Raw genomic sequence first — 20,586 nt, forward strand, 5'->3', positions numbered from 1 at the left:
GTCCAGCTTCCTGAGGAAGGGAATCTCATTCACCATGCTGAAAAGTTACCATGCAATGTCTAGCCGTGCCTTTAGCAGGAAAATACTCGGAGCCTGGGAGACACACATGTCCCTCGGTGCCCTATTTTTGTTGTAGCTGGGCGCGTAACTCTATATCCAGCTCCTGGGTGCTTTGAGGACTGCTTAGCCAGCTTTCTCTTAGCCTGGCCAATTGGTCCCGAATCCTGAAATGCAGTAAAGGATATCCTTTTCTGCAGATAGGCGTAGTTTCTTCAGCGACTGCTGCAAAGGCCCAGAGTTTCTGAGATCTGTGAGTAGTGTGGGTTTTTTTAAGCCATTGTTGCTTGCTCGAAGTCTGGCAATATATTTCTTACCTTAAGAGATCTTTCTATTTGAAGGATTTTTTGAGGGTTTTAAAAAGATTCTTTAAAACCACAATATTTTAAATATGTAACGTTAAGTACCAGTGGGTTCAGATAGGCTGTAGTCTTTGTAGACGCTGCAAGTCTCAAAGCAGCTGTGGGCTGTCACTGCTCCAGAAGTTTGCTCTTTCAGCTGAAGGCTCTCAGGGAGCTTTTAAAGTAATTCTTGCTATCGCTGTGTATATCTACACTTAGAAAATCACCTGTTACCCACTTCCTTTTTAAATCACAGCAGTGGAAAAACAGAAAATTTCAGATTCTTTTTGGATCTGTCTTTTGAATTTTGGGTTTGAGACTTTTCCAAACATAAGTCTTAAACCAAAACTTGAGATTCTCGCAGCCACGTCACTCCCGGGGGTGGGGCCTTAAAGAAGAAAAGTGCATTAAATATAGTAAGACTCACCCGGATTTTTACATCAGGATAAGGAGCCCAGATACTCCCTTTGTATTCCCTCCTGTTCCTGCTTATGCTAGCAGCTGTTTCACTCCACACTTTTGCTTTCCAGGGTAATGACTCTTGGGACCAAGAGATTTCACTGACCATCTGTGGCCCATACAGCAATTTGTAGTGGATAATCCCCCACACACTAAACCCTCCCAGCACGTGCTGCATATTAGTTCTGGACTTTGTCCTGTTCTGAGCTCACTGTAGGCCTGTGAGCTGCTGCGGCAAGGTGCCATCCTTCCCGCAGCTGGGGGAAAGGTGCGGGGCTCCCTGGAGGACTTTTGGTTCAGTGCGGTTTGGAAACAGTTAAAATCTGTGGGGGAAAAAAATATGCAACCGAGTCACAGCATTGCTTACCTAAGGCTTTCCATAAGGAACAGTGTTAGAAGGTTTGCAGTTGTAAAAAAAACACACACACAGTCTGACAGATATACAGTGACCTGGGTATTTTACATGCTGCTTTGGTCGTTGCTTTCTTAATGGACAGGATTTACATTCTTAACCTAGCAGCTTTTCTCACTCTCTGTTTTTCAAGACATGACCACTCGGGCATCACATCACCACCCGACTCTGGGCACTGCGACTTGGCTAGTGGAGAGATTCGTGATGAGTTTACCTGGTGTGGGCATGGCTGTTCTGTGGCAGACTGAAGGCTCACCTAACACAGCCTCTGGTTGCCCAAAACCCCCAGAATTTAGGGAACTATGCAAGAGCAGCGGTGAGCAGTACTTCTCTGATAACCTCTCCCAGCGTGCAGCAAGCCGCGAGTGCGGGATTTCCGGAGCGGCACGCTGCCCCTGGGTGCTTGCAGGGGGATTATTTTCTTCCCTGAACCGGTCAGTTTAATTTCTGAGTAACCCTGAGCTGCTGGCTGCCACACCACTGCCTGGCTGTTCAGGCATGGTGAGCGCAAGTTACTGGGTCTGCGTCAAACCTCCCGCTCCCCCTCCAGTCGTCTGTTTTGGGGTGAGGGATCTCAGCCAACACGGCCACTTTTTCTGCCATACCTCTGCGCATCTCTGTTCCCTTCCACCTTCCCTGCTAAGGCAGCAGAGGCATTTAACCAGGGCTTATTTTCTAGGCAACTCTCCCCTACCTCTTCCCTCTGCTCCACCCCGGCCTTCACTCAGCTTCCCCGTTTCCACCAACTTTTTGTTTTTACATAATGCCGGTGTAACTTTTCAGGGATGAAGGCCAGGCTCCGCTTCCCCAGGCAAGCAAACTGCCCAAAAAGCCTGGAGTGGCTGCGAGGTGCAGAAAACCCTGCGCCCAGTCTGGTGCGGACGTTTGCAGTCCAGTTACAAAAGCATGGTGCTTGCATTATGCTAATCCGCTGGCTTTGGCTAACGAAGGACCTCCACCGGCCAGGCAGGACTTATCACGGCATGGAGAATGACATCATTTGGAAAAATGGCTGCTGCGCAAGGCTGCCAGTGATTGTGAAGCATCCCTCCCCTCTCATAGGGGGAGGTCGCTCCGTCTCGGCATGTGCAGGCACTGCTTTATAAATCAGAATAGTTTTAGTTAACTACAGAAGTTGTAACTTGAGGGAGTGCAGGACGAGCAGACGCGTGTGACCCCCCTCTCTGGCAGGCTGCAATAATGACATAATGCCATAAATCCTGCGATTTGTTCATTAAGCTCTGTCACCTAGAGGTTCCTCTCCTCTTAAGGCACGCATTGTTTTTACTTGCCCTAATTTGCCTCTTACAGATAATGGCAAGAAATGCCGGTACCAAGAAAGCATAACTGGTGTGATGCTGCATGCAGGCTCACCCACGTGCTGCTTGTGATCGGCGCAAGGAGCTGTGGAGAAATAAAATGCAAGATGACTGGGCTGCTTTGTGAAACCTTCCAGCTCAGTAACGCTGAAACGCCGTCAGGCGCCCTGCGCTCTGAAACCAGCACACGACTCTCAGCATCGCCATTCTGCCCGTTTCTTCCCTTACGGACGCGGTTATAATAAACGGCAGCTAAGCACAGCCGTCTCCCTGGCATACCGTCAGGCAGCCTCGCTGGAGGAAATTTTTTTTCCCCCCTGCAAGCTGCCAAGGTGGACTCCTTAGCTCCTGCGATAGACTGAATGAGACTGCAGTTCCCCCATCAGTTTCATAATACTCAGAAAGCATCCATTTACATCATTGTGTGCAGTGCAGGGCAGCAGCTGCCAGGAAATTTGAAACTATTTTGATTCCCGTTGACTAGAACAGCAGCAATTGAATTAGCTGGTATCGCTATAGATAAACTGATGATCTGTGCATTTTATTTCTTTGACCAATGGGTAACTGCTGGAGCTACAGTAACCTCTGTGAGTAAGGAGACTGTTCAAGCAAATATATCTGATTTCTTGAGCTAGCTTATATATATATATATATATATATACTGTATAGAGAAAGACACTCACACCATTCTTTTGTAAAATGTACCTGTAAACAAAATGTCTGTCTATGCTTGTAACTTGTGTTTTGCTTCCTAGAATTTCCTTTTATTATGCTGTAGACAAGCTTGCTTGACATGGAATGGTTATTTACCTATGAAATATATCTATGCCTGATTTAAATCATGAATTCTTTCAACGTCTAGTCATCAGAAAAGCTGCCAACTGCTGTTAGGTTATATTTGCCCGGTCTCAGTTTTCTAGCCAGTCACCCCCTTACTATTTTAGCTTTTTCTCTCTCCGTTTAATTATTTTTTTTTTTCCTTTTTTCTTTTCTTTGTTGAAAGAAGCCACCTTCAATGCAAAGTAGAAATTGGTGTTACCTGAGAGTGTGTGTCCTTTCTTTGTTTGTTTGGTGATGGGTATTTTTTTTCCCTGCTCATCTTCAGTGCGGTCCTTACATTTTGTTGTTGCCTTTCTAGCCTTGTTTGTAATGCAGTCATATTGGGGGATGGGGTTGGACAGGATATGCCAGTAGCTGCAGCAAGACATGATGCTGTGGTGGTGGATGGGAATAAGGGAGGAGTTTCCCTTAAAGAGCTCAAGCTCCTGTAAGCTCTGGTACCTGAAATAGCTCTCCAAGCAAAGGGTTAGGCTTTGCACCTTTTAGGAGCGGGGAGAGGGCAATTGGTGGTGGTTTACTGCAAGGAGTGGAGACCTGGGCAGTCATGTGCATGGTGGTACCTAATGTAATGGGGACAGACTGCTGCTTTGGTGCCATATGTGAATTTTTTTTAATCAGGCAGTGAATTAGGCAATGATGTTCTGCAGGATGCCGTGAAGGCGAGAATCCCGCTGACTTGTGCTCACATACGGCGGCAGCAGCAGTCCTTCCAGAGCAGGGTAGCATCCAGGGAAGCATCACTGTAGAAAAGGCCTTAAATTTCTACCGTGAAAGTGCTTCTCTCTTGCCCAGGTGAAACATATCTTGCAAGCGTGGCAGAGAGGAGTACCTGTGTGCACGCTCACTCTCCTGCACGTCTCTTTGTGCCTGTATATGTCTGTATGTGCTCTGTATGTGCTCTGTACGTGAACCTCTTCTGGAGTCTGCTGGGCTTGCCAGAGGGTAAAGTTTGCTTGGGATGAAGTTCAGGAGGATAAGTAAATCAGAAACTTGCTCGGAATTGCTTACTGCCGTCAGCAGCGGCTGTTGGTGGCAGATGGGGACGCGCAGCAGTGCATTTAGCATTCACCGCCAGAAATAAAGCCGCCTCTGTTTCCCTCGTGTCAGTTCAGAAGCTAAGATAGCAATTAGCAGAGACAAGCCTGGCCCCTTGGCAGGGTCTGTGTGCGGTGCCTTGTCAGGCCTTGGCCTCCAGCGCACGTTGGCCGCATCCCAGCCCCACGGGGGGCCGAGGGGGCGATGCTCCGGGCTTCCTTCCAGCGAGGTGGGGCGCGTGGGTTGGAGGGAGGCGCGGGGGGTCCCAGCTCCTGGGGCACTATGCATTCCCTTCCTTCGGGATGCAGCCAGAGTGTGTGGCCCAGGCAGTGGCATGGCCAAGCACTGCTGCCCCAGGGTTCTGGGGGCATGAGGTGGTCCCAACTGGGGCACCTCCTCCTTGCCAGTCTGCAAGCTGAGAGTTGCTGTAGGTGGAGCTGTGTCCACCGAGAAGGGTTTACATTAGCATCTATGGTGATGGGCTCCCTATCAGCAGTTCTCTCTTAAAAAATCCCATCTCTGGACATGTGCTGAGGGAGCAGCAAGCACTAATGCCTGTGCATTAGAGCAGGCCAGGGCTGTGGGGTGTGGACCCAGGGCCTTTTGCTGGCTTGGGCTGGTCCCGGTGCAGGTGTAGGGACGTTGCATCGTTCTCATCCATGAGTCCGTCCTGGTGGAATTGTGTCCCAATGGCAACCTGACACCTGTACCATGAAGCGGTTGGGCTTGGGATGCACCCAAGCACTGCGTGGCTGAATTGTGTGCAAAGGGGGCTGTTTGTCTCGGACTTCGGGCACTTAGAAAAAGCACCATGCCTGGAAAGGCTCACGTGAGGAGAGAGACTTCGCTGTCTTCTTCAGACTGCCCCACTGCACCCACACCTGTGTGCTGGAAACCCTGCCATGAAGGCAGGCTGGTGATGCAGAAGTGGAAAGGGCATCCACGCTCCTCACAGCTCCCTGGGACGTTGCAGCAGAGAAAAGGTCCCTGCTTTGTCCAGTCGCTGTCCTCAACAGCAACCAAGTCATCTAGGTGAAACCTGACCCACTGAAGTTTTATTATGGAGTGATTAAATCAACAGTATGGAGATATCTGGAGAACCTACTGGGGGAGAGACTGTGGTTTGGCATGGTCCAAGTCTGTCACTTTGATCCTGCACCACACACAATGTGTGGTATTTACCCTGTGGCTAGATATACTGGATAGCGAGCTGCTGCTCGTCTTTACAAACCACCGGCAGATAGATAGCCACATTAGCGTGGTGCTGAGCTCGCGTTAAATTATCCTCCCTTTCACCTTGAACTCATCCTATCATCAACCACAACTACATGGCTTCCTCCTCAGAAGTGGCTTGTGGCCAGCCTGCTTGGAGTAGGGATGGGGATCGGTTTGCAACTCAGCACCTAGAGGTGCACCTCGAGCCGGGCAAAAAGTCTGAATGCAAGTTGGTGTCTGGTTTCAGAGCTGTCACCCCTGACATTTTTCAGAGTAGGTGTTTGGATCTGCCCCCCCCCGTTGTTTGTTTTAAAGCACTTTTTTATACTCCAGGCCATTTTTTTCCAGAAGGGTGCAGCGAATGCAGCTGTTGCTGGTTTTTTTTTTTTTTTCAAAAGCTCAGTTCCTCCTTGGGCTGTAATATAAGGTGGCCAAGTATCTGTCATTGTGTAATCCATGAGGTCCCTCTGAGGACAGCTGGTTCTCTGTTACACCACAACAATGGGAGCCACTGGGTGCTCGGCGCTTGGAAAAAATGGGACCATCCGTTTTCGCTCCTGCTTTGTTTGCATCAGTTGGAAAAGCAGCAGGAGGAGGGGAGGGGTAGCAAGCTTTTTGTGCAGCCGTGAGTTTGCTGCAACAGAAAATATGAACTGCTCGGTATGCGTACATCACTGCAACATGACCTTCAGTTACCTGAGTTGTTAAAGGAAGAGGGTAGTGCTGGCAGAAAGTTGAATTGCTCATTAATTGCTTTGTAATTTAGTCAATTGGTTTTGTCAAGTCTGTGGAATATGCAGGGTGTGGCTGATTATCTTCCCAGTGTTTAATCTCTACAAGTGAAAATGACCTAAAAACATTTTTTTTAAATAAAACCAAGATGTATGGCACATGCTGTGGATGGATGTCAGACCTCTGAATATCTGCTTTCTTCAGCCTTTGCGCCTGGCCTGTGGCCTCAGACTGTTCATGGGCCACTGGGACCCTTTCTGAAGTGTAGTAGACATTTCTGGCATTCCTTCCTCGGCAGTGCACACTCCCAAAGTAGGGCTGCCCAAAAACTCCTATGTAAAAGGACCAGCTCTGGATAACTGCAGTGTGGAGCGTGCAGAAGTGAGTTAAACCAAACGGTATTTTCCCTGCAGGGGAGAGTGTAGTTACTCTGTTAGGAGAGGGCTGGGAAGGGAGGTCAGGCTTGTTGCTTATGCATGCGGTAGATAAACCCACATTCTCTTTTTTTCTTTGCAGGTAGTGGCCATGGAAGCAGCACTTTGCTCCCTCATACCATCATCAATGAATTTCCAGAGTATGGCACCGTAGAGCCAAGCGGAGACGGGCCGAGGGCTTCATCGCTGCGCCAGGCAGAGCCTGTGACGCACGGTCCAGACAGACGGGGCGGTCACCACCGGGCACCTGGCAGGCCCCTTCCTCAGCGTGCAGCTCCTGCAGACAGTTCGAGACCTGATGCTCAGGCAGTGCAGCTGCGCGCCCCAGAAGAAGATTTGCAACCTGCGGGTAACCTGCCAGAGATTATGAAAATCTCTCGACGGCTGGAAGCAGCAAAGGTGCAAGAGAGAGCAAATACTTCTCTTGATTTGGAGACGCAAATGGAAAAAAAGAGCGTTACTGGCAGCCAAAATGTGCAGGCAGCCAGAGAACCAGTTCCAGCAGGCCAAGAAAAACCCTCAGACATGCCTCTTCCATCTGAACGAACAGCTGAGGAAAAAATGCATTTGATCATAGAGAAAGATCTGGCTGCAATATGGACTGGAGAAAAGCAGTCCGAGTCCTTGCAAGCCATCAGTAATAAAGCTGAGGAGGTCCACGCAGCGCAGGAGACAAGCTGTCATAGACCATCTGTGACGAACCTGGAAGCAGCCAGCAGAGTGGAGGGGTGGGCGCATTTTGAGGAGTTTTCAGCGTACAGTCAAGGCAAAATGCAAATGGGTCCTGAGAGGAGGCTCTCTAAAGAGGCAGCTGTGAGCAAACATGTAGAATTTCAAGGGGTGGAGATTTTATGGCTGCAAAAAGCCGAGGAGCAGAGAAGAAAGAAGCACTCGCTGCTGGAGTCTGTGTCCGTGGAGAGGAAGGCGTTCCCCAAAACGTCCAGCCACCCTGCGCCACCGATGGTCTTCCCAGGCTTGGTCTCCTCGCCGGACAGCGCTTGGAGCGAGGTCTGTGAGGACCCGAGGCTGGGACCCGCTGCCTCTGGAGCCACTCCTCTGGCGCTGCTCCATGAAAGCGGGGAAGATGAAGTTTTTGTGAAGGACAAGAAGAACCGCGGTGAGGAGGAGACAGCTGGGCTAGTGAGAGGCCAGGGCAGGTGAGATGGCACTTGCGGAGGCTCAGGGGGCAGGCGGGGTTTCTCTTGTCCCAAGCACGTGGCTTGTTCCTACCCCTTTAGGAGCTAATGGCAAACAACGAATGTTTGCCTGCTGCCTGCGGCGTGGTGGCAATGGTAGCAGTTCATGCCTGGTGGTGGCTAGTGCATGAAGTTGGGACTGAACCCTGCCCACACCACCTTGCTGAAGTTTGAAGTCTGTCTCAGGTTTGGAAACGTAAAGATGTCTCTTGCTGTTTGCAGAGTAATGGCGGTGTGACGAAGCATCTGTAGCAGGTGTAGCTGGGATCCAGACATGGCATGTAATTAAAGATAGGCAGCATGCAGGCCTGGCCTTATGCGCCTGGCCAGATTTTCTGGTTTTGGGCAGAGTTCGTGCAAGAATGGTGCAAGCACCTCTGAGAGGTCGCGTGATAAAGACCTTTTACCCAGGGCCTTGTACATTATAAGAGGGTAAATGCTATGATGTGCTTTCTAGATTATCTATCTGTCTAACTATCTATCTGTGTTTATACAATTTTAGCTATATATATTGCAAAAATTGTGCGCTGCTTTTTACAAGAGCATCCTGACTTGCTCACTTTTCTTTCCTGGTGCACATCTGTAACAAAGCAAAGGGTCCCACCAGCGGGCCCTGAGCAAACCGTGCCTGCTCTGAGCTGGCGGGCGTTTGCTGCTGAAACAACAGGATCTCAGCGAGGGAGGCACTCCTGCCCCTGCACCTCGGGATCTGTGGAGCTTTGCTTTGGCTAGCGTGTGGGATCGCGCGGGTGGGCAGCCCTGACGCCTGGCATGTGCTGTGAGAAGGCCCGCAGTATGTGAGGCAGCAGAGAAGACGACTCTCTACAGGGGGATGCTACACCTTCCCCTGTGCATCTGCAAGCAGGCTGAGTCTTCCCCCTTCAAATCTAGTTCTTGCGGCTCTGGGTTTTTAATTGCATTTGCTTCCCTTTGCGTTCTGGAGGGATTTCCTACAGCCTTTCAACAAAGACGCCAGCCCTAGGACTGCAGAGCCAGCAAATTGTCCTCCGGGGGGCAGAGGCTCCATCAGGGTGCACATCTCCGACCCGTGCATCCTCTGGCACGGCAGTGGTGCTAGCAGAGACCTTATGCATTTGTGAGTTCTCTTTTCCTTTGCACATAAGCAGCTGATGTTATCTGTTAGGCAATATTAGGCTCTCCTCCTGCCCTCCTCTTTTACCCAGAAGATTTTTTCTTTTTATGTCCCCCGGAGAGGGAGATGGTGCCAGTCATGAACAGAGGTGGTGCAAGGAGAAACTAGCATTTTACCCGCAGTGTCCTCTCCTGCACAAAGCCACGTTGACCTTTCTGTTCGCAGAGGTGGAAGGCGAGGACGTTTACCCAGAGGTCTAAACCCTGCCCCCGAGCTGAAAGGAGCTGTTTCTGATTAATTTCCAGGATGATGGAGGAGGGGGAAGCAGCCACTGGAGGATATGAAGATGTCCTTGGGCAGAGGCACTCCGATGTCTCCACTGATCTGTACAGCTCACAGTTCGAAAACATCCTAGACAATGCATCTTTATACTACAGTGCGGAGTCGCTGGAGACGTTGTACTCGGAGCCCGATAGCTACTTCAGCTTTGAGATGCCACTCACTCCCATGATCCAGCAGCGCATGAAGGAGGGCAGCCAGTTTTTAGATCGGACATCAGCCTCGGGGCAGCCAGATGTCCTGCAGCTTCCCCCTGATGGGGAGGTGAAGGGCTGCGGCGAAGGCATCGCCAATGGCTTAAGGGATGTAAGCGAAACACTCTTCAGAGGAGACGTCACGGAAGTCCCTCGTTTGGAAAGGTAAAAGCAGTGGGTGAGCCGTCTGTGTGCCTGCTGATTTTTCCCCGATGTCTGTTTACTTCAGCGGACTGTCACAGAGTGTAGTTTTGCCTCTTTCAACACTGCACGTTTTCTACACACCGTAATTTCCAGTGTAACAGAGTGAGCTGCAGGAGAGAAGTGAGCCGTCCAAACCTGCCGTTCATTAGAGAAGTGGAAATTTACTTTATGAAGGTTTTGTTGGCGATACTTGTGTTGATAGAAGGCTGGCAGGTATTGTCGCATCTCTGGGACCTGTCCCTGGAGGAGTTAGTTACCTGTTACAGATGAACCTTGTTCAGCTCCAGTTACACATGAATTTGTTAACAGTAATTTTAGGAACAATAACACCCTGTGCACACGGACGAGTTGTCCAAATGCAGTTTGTGATTTGGGTGTTAAAGGTGTGTCTCTGGGCATAGCTTTTCCTCTCCTGAGGTCAGCGGGAGTTTTGCTGGTTGCTTCAGGTAGGACGAGGTTTTGCTCCTACCACATTCATGGGACTAGAGACTGTTAGCTGCTTCTTTCGTTTGTGTACTAGTTACTGATTGAGAGAGGAGGGCATGTTGCAAAAGTGTTAATAATTTCCATTTAGGTAAAGGGAGAGATAAGAAAACCTATTAGGAGACGAGTCACGTGAGAAGCAAAAACTAGTCTAAGTGGTCAGAAAATACCGTATAATTGTAGGAATTCACTCTACGAGCAAACTTTCCTCATTATGTGTTGTCAAGGACTGTGGGGAGAGTGAAAGGCAGCAACAGGCAAAGAGGCGCATCGAGCCAAAAGCAGTAATCTGCTGAGGGACCTTGTGAGTGACGAAGATGCCTCCGGTCTCCATCCTTCAGGGACAGGACGTTATCTAAGAGTCCTTAGACTATTCCCTTAGACGGGACTAGTCTAGTCTGAGCTTTCCTGGGAGTCAGTGGTGGGAGGTCTTTGGTCTGTTTTATTCCTTTTGTGCTGTTGTGAAAGAAGTTCTTTGAGCAAAAGTAGTTTTGCTAACTTTATGGATTAAAGTACAGTTTACCCTTAAAAGAACAGGCAGAAGGACTTAGCAGTTTCGAATGTTCTTTCCATCAATCCTACTGGAAAAAAGGTGTTTAAATCTTGTACGACCCTGAGCTGCTTGGTGCCAATAGGCAATAAGTGACTGCTAATCTGCTACAACCAGTGCAGAGCCAGAAACCGAGGTCAGTCCTGACACTTGCAGCTCCTTACTTGCACTGAAACTAGGGATTGCCCGTGGAGGACAAGCAGCACATACAGCCCCTGATTCTGTTACCCCATACTTGCAGTGTCTATTAGCTAAAAAGTACTGTCAAGTAAGGCCCACATCGGCTCATCAAGACAGAAGTTATCACGAAGACAAGGTGTGCTTAGATGATGCTTAGAGACACATTAGGTGTCTGCCTAGTGTGGATTTCGTTAGGAATTAAGTTAATTTTAGTTTAAATTTGCAGCCATAGTGATAAACCAACAGAGGATTTTTAAATTCTTTTTTTCCCTGGAATAAAAGAAAAGAAGAAAGAAGTGTCCCCAGCAGCGGGTTTGTTAGGGTAGGGAGCTCTGCTGTTTGTAGTCTGCAGGGCTCTGTTAGGGACAAGCCCTGAGGGCTCACTGTGCTAAGGTGGGTGCCCATAAAGAGCGTAGCTGCAGCAGTACAGCCAGCCACGAATGTGTCCAACAGGGTAATCCTCCAGAAAATAACCTTATTAACCATCCCCCTACCATGATATTCTAATATCATGTTGTATTGCACCAGGGTACAGGTGACTGACAGATCGTGTGTGCTATACTGTTGGAGCCAGTGATGAATCACGGCGTTGCAGCGTGTGGGTGAGGAGCACAGTGTGGTTTCTGGGGGCTGCATGGGATTTATTCGCAGAGGGGTCGAGACGGTGTGTCACTGTGATGCTCAGGTGAACCAGAAATAGCTGCCCGAGCCGTGGGTACTGTTTCTAAGAGTTTGCATGCGTGGTTGTGTTGCCTGAAGCAATCCCAGACTTGTTTTTTCAACCGAAAGTCCGCATGTATGATACGTGCGCGGTAGCCGCTGCTGCACCTTTGTGCCTTCGGCTCGAAGCCCTCGTTTCCTACGGTGCCGGAGCCTGGGGTTGCGCCGGGGCTGCGTTTTCCCGGGCGTAGCGGCTGCCTGGCGCTGCAGAGGATCAGGGGGCAGCGGCTGCAGCGGTCCCGCTCCCCCGGCGAGGGCGGCGGGGAAGGCAAGCCCGCCGCCGGCCCGGTCCAGGCAGCGCTCCCCGGCCCTGCGCCCCGCGGCGGCAGTTCGCAGGCAGCAGCTGGCCTGCGATATGTCGCGGACCCACCGGGGGTCTCTGTGTCCGCTGCGGAGCTGCCGGCTCTCCCTGAAGCCGGGGCCTCCGGCAGCTCCCTCTGCCCGCCCTGTGGCGTGCAGGCACCGGAGGCTGGGTGCGGGCAGGAGAGCGGGTGCAGGCACCGGAGGCTGGGTGCAGGCAGGAGGAGAGCCGGTGCAGGCAGGAGAGCGGGTGCAGGCAGGAGAGCAGCTGGAGGACCCCATCCTGTCGAGATGGGGGCAGGTGCGGGGGCTCAGCGCGTGAGTAGCGGCAAGTGCAAAGCGAAGTGGGGGGATTTGGGATGCGGGGGGCTTGGGAGCAAAGCAATGCAACGTTGCAGTGTGGCACAAGAAGAAGCGCAACCTCCCCTTTTCCAGAAACTCTGCTGCTGACCCAAGCGAACAAAAACCGAAACCAAAACCTCAGCAGCTCCCTGTGCCGTGGTATTTCGGTGACATAAAAAATGCGTGGGAGAGCACACGGGGTGAGAGTACACTTCCAAGTACCAGTGCCAATTTATGGGGGAACAGAGAGTGAAACACTGGCAGTTCTTCATGGTCCAGTAGAGAAGGGGAGGGCAGATGTGAGAGCAAAGAGTTAATGGTTTACACCTGGAAATTGAAAGCCATGTGCCAGTTAGGAGAGGAGGAGCAGGTGCTCCCTATGGCCATGCCCTCCTGGTAGCAGGTAGCTGAGCACAACAGCAACTTTTGCATCTCTCTGGAGGGATCCTGAGAGTAACTGACATGCGGACCCTAGATGGCGTGAGGTTTTAACGCATAACGGCAAGGAAACCTAGTCTTGTAATGCATAAGCGGGAGGGTAACATCCTTCTCCGTTCTTAGGAAATCACTGGCTCTGGGAGGGGTCAGCTCTGGTATGTGAAGGCCAGTCACATGCCTTCAGAATTGAAAAATAAAGGAGGACAAAAAAATTATCAGAGGCTTGCAGGCTGCAAGTTCCTATGGGCTCCTGGGTGTCTGGATGTTTCGTCCCTGCTGCCCTCCCTGTCAGCTGCTGGCCGTGGTTGAACGCAGTAAGTCCTGGCGAGAGCCGTGTGGTGTGCCTGCCCTGGCAGCCACCCGCCGCGCTTCCTTAGGGCAGGGGGACATCAGCTGGCCCCTCGGTTTTCCTGCAGGACAGGCTGGCTTGCTTTTGCAAGTAGTCCTTTCCTAGCGCAGCTTAGGTGCCTTTTGTGTCTGGCCAGTGGAGGAGGGATGCTTGGGGAGACGGACGTGCAGCTTGCCTTCCTTTGGGAATGGTTCCAGCTCTTGGTGGTTTGGGGGGGGGGGGGGTTTAGTCTCTTTCCTAGGTATGTAACTATCATCCCTTTGGGGGAAGAACAAATTTCTGCAGCTGAAGTAACCTTAAGTTTCCCCGGGTGAGGGTGGGAGAACTGGAGGAGGAGGGGAAGTATGTGAGGTTTCAGAGCTGAGGGACAGCCTCGCTGTGTATCAGGGCACCATGGGGTCCCCATGAAACGTGCTGAGCCACAGGTTGACAGTGTAACAAAGCTTTGCAGCGGCAATAAAGATACTGCACTTGGGCTGTGTTTGGTCCCCTTGCCTCCATGTTATCCCTGCAGAGGCATGCCGTCCCCGCTGTCGCACCTGTGCCCCAGGTACTGCACTCCTCCCTTCTCGTGCCAGTGGGTTGTGTTGAGACAGAGCAGGGCTCAGCCTTGGTATATGGGAGTCTAGTCTTATTCACAGAGCCCACAAGGAAGACTGTTTGCAAGGTGCTACCCAGACATTGAGCCTGAGTTTGCATTGCCTGAACTAGGTGTAATCATTTACACCAAATCAGAGTGGGAGGAAGGAGATGTATTTCCAAAGCAGTAAGATATACCCGAGGGAAAAGTGAGTTATCTTTGCTATGTATACAGTGAGCGACAAAGCATCAGTGTGTCTAAAAGTAAAGCATGAGGTTCTCTCAGTGATGATCACCATCTTTCTTTTCTACTTTCAGACTTTAAAGACAGAATTTCTTTTAATCTTTCTTTTTTCTGCATTCTTTGTAGCAGACTTCCCATTCCCTCTTCTGTTGTATGCTACAGTCAGAACAAGACATTAAAAAAACCCGAAAAACGTCTGGCATTTCTTTTCCTGAGTTTTCTTGGAAGGTGTGGTCTCTGTTGGTAGGACATCGCCCAAGATTTTTCTAAATCCGCAGAGAAAAGAAAAAAATCTGTATTGCAGCTCCTAATCCTCAAAAATGCTGAATATTTGCCACCTGCCATCATCTTCAAAGAACTGCTGGTGCTCAGCAAATTCTGCAAGTCCTGATTTTTTTTTTTTTTTTTTTTTTTTACTAGAGATGCAAACACAAATTTAGTCACATATGTATTCTTTTGTAATTCAAGGGGGGAAGAAAACAAACTCCCTAAAACAATCTGGTGATTCTCAGAGTAAATGTACAAGAACACAGACTGCAGTTCCCAATGGCTGCCAGGTTACTCTTAATGGTTTGGACCTCTCATAGTAGTTCCTGTAGTTGTTTTCTTTCTTCTGCGTGTGGGTCATTTCCAGAAGTTTCTTACTTGGCACTCTCCTTATTCCTTCTTTGAGACAATAAACTTTGTTGATAGATAAACCCAGTTTTGATCCCTTTCGCCAGGTTGATTCTTTAAGTCTCCTCCCCGTTCATCAGTATTCTGCATGCCAGTTATACTTCGGGTTTTCAGTTTGCACTCTGGTACTTTTGTCCAAGGAAGCTTGTATTTGATTTTCAATGCAGATACGAGACTCAGAACTCACATATCTAACATATAACCTTTATTCATTGATTTTATTAGTCTGTCCAACAGCAGTCCGGTAGAACTTTTTTCCCCTTTGAAGACTCATCTTGTGACCTGGTTGAATTTTTTTGTTTAGCGTGAAATCTGCTGAGATCCCTGTGTTCCTAAATGGGTGTCTTTTGGCCTTTGGACAGGCCTCAGCTTGTGACAAACTCTGGACCCAGGAGATCTTGGGCTGTCAGAAGGTGGTACTTTATATTTACTGCCATCTGTATGCCCAGGTGTGGTGGGTTGACCCTGGCTGGATGCCAGGTGCCCACCAAAGCCACTCTATCACTCCTTCTCCTCAGCTAGACAGGGGAGAGAAAATATAATGACAGGCTTGTGGGTCAAGATAAGGACAGAGAGAGATCATTCATCAGTTACTGTCACAGGCAAAACAGACTCAACATGGGGAAATTAATTTAATTTATTACCAGTCAAATCGAGTAAGGTAATGAGAAAATAAAAACTAAATCTTAAAACACCTTCCACTCACCCTTCCCCTTTTCCCGGGCTTAACTTTACTCCTCATTTCTCTACCTCCTTCCCTGCAGTGGTGCAGGGGGATGGGGAATGGGGGTTGCGGTCAGTTCATCACGCGTTGTCTCTGCTGCCCCTTCCTCCTCAGGGCGAGGACTCCTCACGCTCTTCCTCTGCTCCAGCGTGGGGTCCCTCCCACAGGAGGCAGTCCTCCATGAACTTCTCCAGCGTGAGTCCTTCCCACAGGCTGCAGTTCTTCACAAACTGCTCCAGCGTGGGCCCCCTCCATGGGGTGCAGTCCTTCAGGAAGAGGCTGCTCCAGCGTGGGTCCCCCACAGGGTCACAAGTCCTGCCAGCAAACCTGCTCCAGCGTGGGGTCCTCTCCACGGGGCCAGAGGTCCTGACAGGAGCCTGCTCCAGCGTGGGCTTCCCATGGGGTCGCAGCCTCCTTCAGGCATCCACCTGCTCTGGTGTGGGGTCCTCCACGGGCTGCAGGTGGAGATGTGCTCCACCGTTAACCTCCATGGGCTGCAAGGGACAGCCTGCCTCACCATGGCCTTCACCACGGGCTGCAGGGGAATCTCTGCTCCGGCACCTGGAGCGTCTCCTGCCCCTCCTTCACTGACCTTGGTGTCTGCAGGGCTGTCCTCTCACATATTCCTCTCTCCAGCTGCAGTTGCACAGGTTTTTTTTCCGCCTTCTTAGATATGTTATCGAAGAGGTGCTACCACTGATGGTAGCTCAGCCTTGGCCAGCGGCGGGTCTGTCTTGGAGCTGGCTGGCATTGGCTCTATCGGACATGGGGAAAGCTTCTAGCAGCTTCTCACAGAAGCCACCCGTGTAGCCCCCCCACTACCAAACCTTGCCATGCAAACCCGATACACCAGGATAAGGAAAGTTATTCAGAGGAATGTCACTGGTTGTTGTCCTAGGAGAGCAAATGTGTCAAATGCATCTGCAGCCGGTGAGCAAGCAAACATGGTGGTGCTGGAGCCCATTTGCCTGCACATGGGCTACTGCATCTGTCAGTTGTTGAGCCACTAGTAAGCACGGTATGCTGGCACAGGTATGTTAAATTCAGGTAAAGACGAAGCGGCACAACCTGCAGAGGTAAATTTCTGAAACCACTGGCATTTTGGCAGCTGAGGATTTGCCCCTTTATCGCACAGTTTAGTAACTCCAAAAACATTCAGCTACACTGATCACCTCGGTATTCCCTGCAGGAAGGTGGCATCACTTTGTTAAGGCACTGGAAACACAGCCTGAGTTTGCCTTTGTTCTGGCTAACGAGGTGCTTGCAACACCAGTTTAGGGAGAGTTTGTAAAACTGCTTCTAGTTCCTAAATAAACTGTTGTTTTAGGGAAAAAAGGGCTGCTGACTTTTCGCCTCTTCAGTTCCCAGCCTCCTCTGAAAATAAAACAAACAAAACAAAAATCCAGGAGCTGACAGAAACAGAAAAGAAAATGAAAAAAAAAAAAAAAAAAGAAAAAAAAGTGGAGCAGATGATCAGTTTGCTGCACAAAGCGCCTCAGTATGAAGCTGTCAGCAGCTCAGCTTCTAAGCTGGCATCTGTTGGCATATCTCCATTAAAGTCAAAGCCATTTAGGTCAGGAAGCCTTCATTCACCGAAACCGAGGCATCTCTGCCAGTTCCGAGTCGGTCGTGAAGTGCAGCCTGCCGTCTCATCCATTAGCCAGGACTGGCTGCCAGTCAAGCCCCCCTCCACGTTATTGCTGGTTAACTCTCTTCTTCCTCCGTCCGTCTGTCTGTTGGGATAGAGAGAGGCAGAGCCTGGCAGCTGGCAGGGCGGCGTAGAGGCATGTGTAGCTTCGGATGCGATGCAGGAGCACCGGTGGAGAAGAACAGGGCACGTAGCGTGCAGACTCCTTGCTAGCACAGCTGGGTGAGCTGTGGGTTGGTTGGTGGTTGTTTTTCCTTTATTGCAGAAGTCTGTCTTTTATTATTTTTAACTACTCTTTTTGAGGACAGGCGGTTCATTTCACTGCACGGTTGCAACGTAAAGCTCCTGGGCGATAATACTGCCAGCGATAAAACGCTCCATCCGCACATCTGCAGGGGAGCCTTAACCAAAAGGCGTAAACACCCGTATTTTTGTGCATCTGTTTTGCTCCCTGCCAGGGAGGACCAGCCGGACCAGCTGCCCTGTTAATAGGCACTCCCTGGGCCAGTCTCCAAACAGTTAAACCGAGCCTGAGCAAGCAGGGAAGTACTCCGCTGGCTTCCCAGTTTTGCTTCTGTCCCGGAGGAGCCTGCAGGAGCCGCGTGGGGAAATGTCACGCTGGCGCTGAGCGTGGGGACCGCTCTTGGCACCCGCAGCAAGCTGGGGGCGGGTGGGCTCCGGGAGAGAGGGACTGAGTGTTTTCTGAGCAAGGTTACAGGTGTGCGATGCATTCTTTGAATTTCGTTTTTGCTCATGTTTGGGGGCAGGTGGGCCAGATCCTGAGCGTGGGACTGTCCTGAGGTATCCAAGAGACTGGTCTACATATCAATGCATCTGTCAGAAATATCCATTGCCGGGGGAGCCCTTGGACACCCTCTGTGGCGAGGGCCAGGTTTTCACTTTCTAGGCATGGGGTCGTTGATGTGGTGAGAGTCCCTTTGCGATCACCAACCCCTGCCACAGTGATGTAAGGAGCCTGAGGTCGAAAGGGAATCAAACCTGAAGTATTTTTAGCAAAACATTTGTACTTCAGGTGGCAATGGGCCAGCGTGTGTGTGTAATAAAGGACACGCTGTCTCTCGGAAGGGCTGCAATCCTGTCCCTCCGTGTGGCAGGACTTCTTGTCCTAATGCTGTGATCCCGTAACGATAGCATTTGCATTTGCTGTAATGCAAGCCTACCAGAAATGGCATTTTCTGAACGCTTTAGCTGTTAGCTCTCTACTTAGGATCGGCAGCAATTGTTTTAATCAGAGAAAACGGCAGGTGATTACAGGGAGCAAGAGGTTATTTTTAAGCAGCAGCATGCATTTCAGCCCCTGAAATTGACTTTGCATATGCATTTTATTGATAACCAATAGGGGATTACAGGGCTTGTTTGTTTATTTTTCACTTTGCTCCCCTCTGTGTGAAGTGACAAGGCTGAGGTATTTTTTAATGGATCCTTGGTCGGTACCCTGGGTTGTAGAAACCGTCCTCCCTTCATGTGTCCTGGCTGATGCTGTGCTCGTGAGACACCCACTGAATCGAGTTGCAGCAAAGTGCAGCTGTGTCAGTCCTCAAAGAGGGATCTACTTCAAAGCGTGTCTTTGAAGAGAATCCATACGTAGGACTTCAAAGCTGATTAAACCGTTCGGAGTAAAATAGCACAGTGAGTCATCTGCTAGGAAAGGGCATTATTTTTATTTTTATTATTTTTCTCCCCTTCCTACAGTTGTATCTTGGAAGAGCCCTGGAGCTGGAGGTAACTGGCAAGGTAAAGCATTGCTTGATGCGATTTTGTGCGCTCTCTCTCTCCTGGCCCCGAAGAAGCGGGTTCAGAGCTGCAGCGAAGCTGCAGCAGAGCTGTTCCCAGCCCGTCTGTGTGGTCGGTCATTTGTAGCAGGAACTGACTCATCACATCCCGCTGCTGCCGGGATTTCTTCACTTTCTCGGATGGGGCTACTCCTTTCAGAGCCAGGCTGTTCAAGCACGGCTTTTCAGCTCCCTTGAAACAAAATTCAGCCTGTGGCACAAATTCAGCCTGTGGCACAAATTGTTTCTGGTCAGCTGTGAAACGTGGGAAGGTATCACTGGCTGAGCATCCATGTCTCTCTGAAGGGTTGTAGGACAGGGATTCGTTCCCTCAGGGCAGGACTTTTCATAGAGGGAATTTTGCTCCCCACCAACGCCCCTGCAGTCCAGGCTGGTGTCAGGGGCACCTGAGTGCTTCGGCCTTTCTGATGTCCCTGCCATGCTGCAAGGTGAGAGCTGCCAGAAACGGAGCATGCTTTTCACAGCCAGAGTTGATGGTTATGGTTGAGGGGATGGTGTCCTCCATTTTGGAGGAGGAGGAGAAGAAGGCTCGGAGTGAAGGCATTTAAAACAAGGCCAGCGCAGTGCTGCAGAGGGTGATTATCAGCCCCAGCGTGGCTCCCTGGCTGTACCCCTGCTGAAAACAACATTTGTTCTGGCCCTAGCTTCAGCACACCCAAACGCCTCTCCACCCTTCCTTATTTTTAATCGTTGCTGTGTTTTGCTCTAATGGACTTTGCTGGCAAACACCTTACTTAGCCTGCCTTGAAGTAAAGCTGATGTTAAAGGCGTGCAGATTTATTTGAGAGAAAAAGTTGGTTTTCTTCCTGTTTCCTCCTCCTCTTTTTCCAAAAAGGCTTGGGAAGGTCCCAGCCCTGTCTCATCCAAGCTCCCCCTGAAATCAGTGCATCCAGTGCACGCCCTCCGGACGTGCACGCCAGATGGATTAGCATTCCTCAGGGAAGGGCCCCATGTGCATCCAGGGGAGACCATGTGCCACAGACCGTATGCTACGCTTCGGTCCGGCCAGAGCTGCAGGCGGCAGCAAGCTGGGATCGCTGACATGGCTGGGCTGAGGACAGCACTTTGGCTGAGTTGTCGCAACCTGCCACTCAGTGTCAACTCTGAACATCTTCTCTTTGTTAGTGCCTGGGGCAGTTGCTCCGTGCTGGATCTGAGCTCTTCTCCCATAAAGCAAAACGCTAACATGCTTTTCTTCCTTGGGACAAAACAGATAGATAATCTTTTCCCCATGGATTTGCTAAAAAATGAAGAGCATCCCAAGGTTTAAGGCACCTGAAACTGCAGGTACTCATACCAGGGTTTCCAGTTGCAGCCTAGCAGACTGGGAGAGTGGGCCACTGAGATATGAGGTACCTCTGTCCTTACCATTATTCTACTGGCCTTACTCTGTTTTTGCTGGGAAGTTGCAGCCGTTCCCCAGCAATATGTTGCTGTGGAAGGTTTCAATTTTGGTGAAACCCAGGATGAGGGTTGGGGAGGGGAATAAGTGAATCTAGAATGTTCTTAAACAGATCAAGTGTGCTAAGTGCTGAGCACGACATGATTGAGATACCCTGGCATTGGGAGCTAAATCACTGTAGACCTGGTCGATAATGGAATAAATGAAGAAAACAGTATAAAATGTTTCAGACTCTGCCTGGCTGTTACCGTGTGTTACGGGAAACCAG

At 50.2% G+C, this 20,586-nt stretch overlaps 1 protein-coding gene across 5 annotated transcripts in view; it reads left to right on the forward strand.

Annotated features, from left to right (window-relative positions):
* The window catches only part of PSD3 (pleckstrin and Sec7 domain containing 3), a 113,271-nt gene that overhangs the window by 19,354 nt on the left and 73,331 nt on the right, over positions 1 to 20,586 (forward strand). For 4 of the 5 annotated variants that reach the window (XM_082337180.1, XM_082337181.1, XM_082337179.1 and 1 more), the window contains 2 exons: positions 6,927 to 8,001; positions 9,439 to 9,831. In XM_082337180.1, the coding sequence (XP_082193306.1) occupies positions 6,927 to 8,001; positions 9,439 to 9,831 (1,468 nt within the window). Of the gene's footprint in view, positions 1 to 2,847; positions 3,176 to 6,926; positions 8,002 to 9,438; positions 9,832 to 20,586 lie in introns of those variants that run through there. The other variant, XM_082337182.1, reaches the window with a different exon arrangement.

This window comes from Platalea leucorodia (genome assembly GCF_965183815.1).
Source record: "Platalea leucorodia genome assembly, chromosome: Z".
Taxonomy (NCBI): domain Eukaryota; kingdom Metazoa; phylum Chordata; class Aves; order Pelecaniformes; family Threskiornithidae; genus Platalea; species Platalea leucorodia.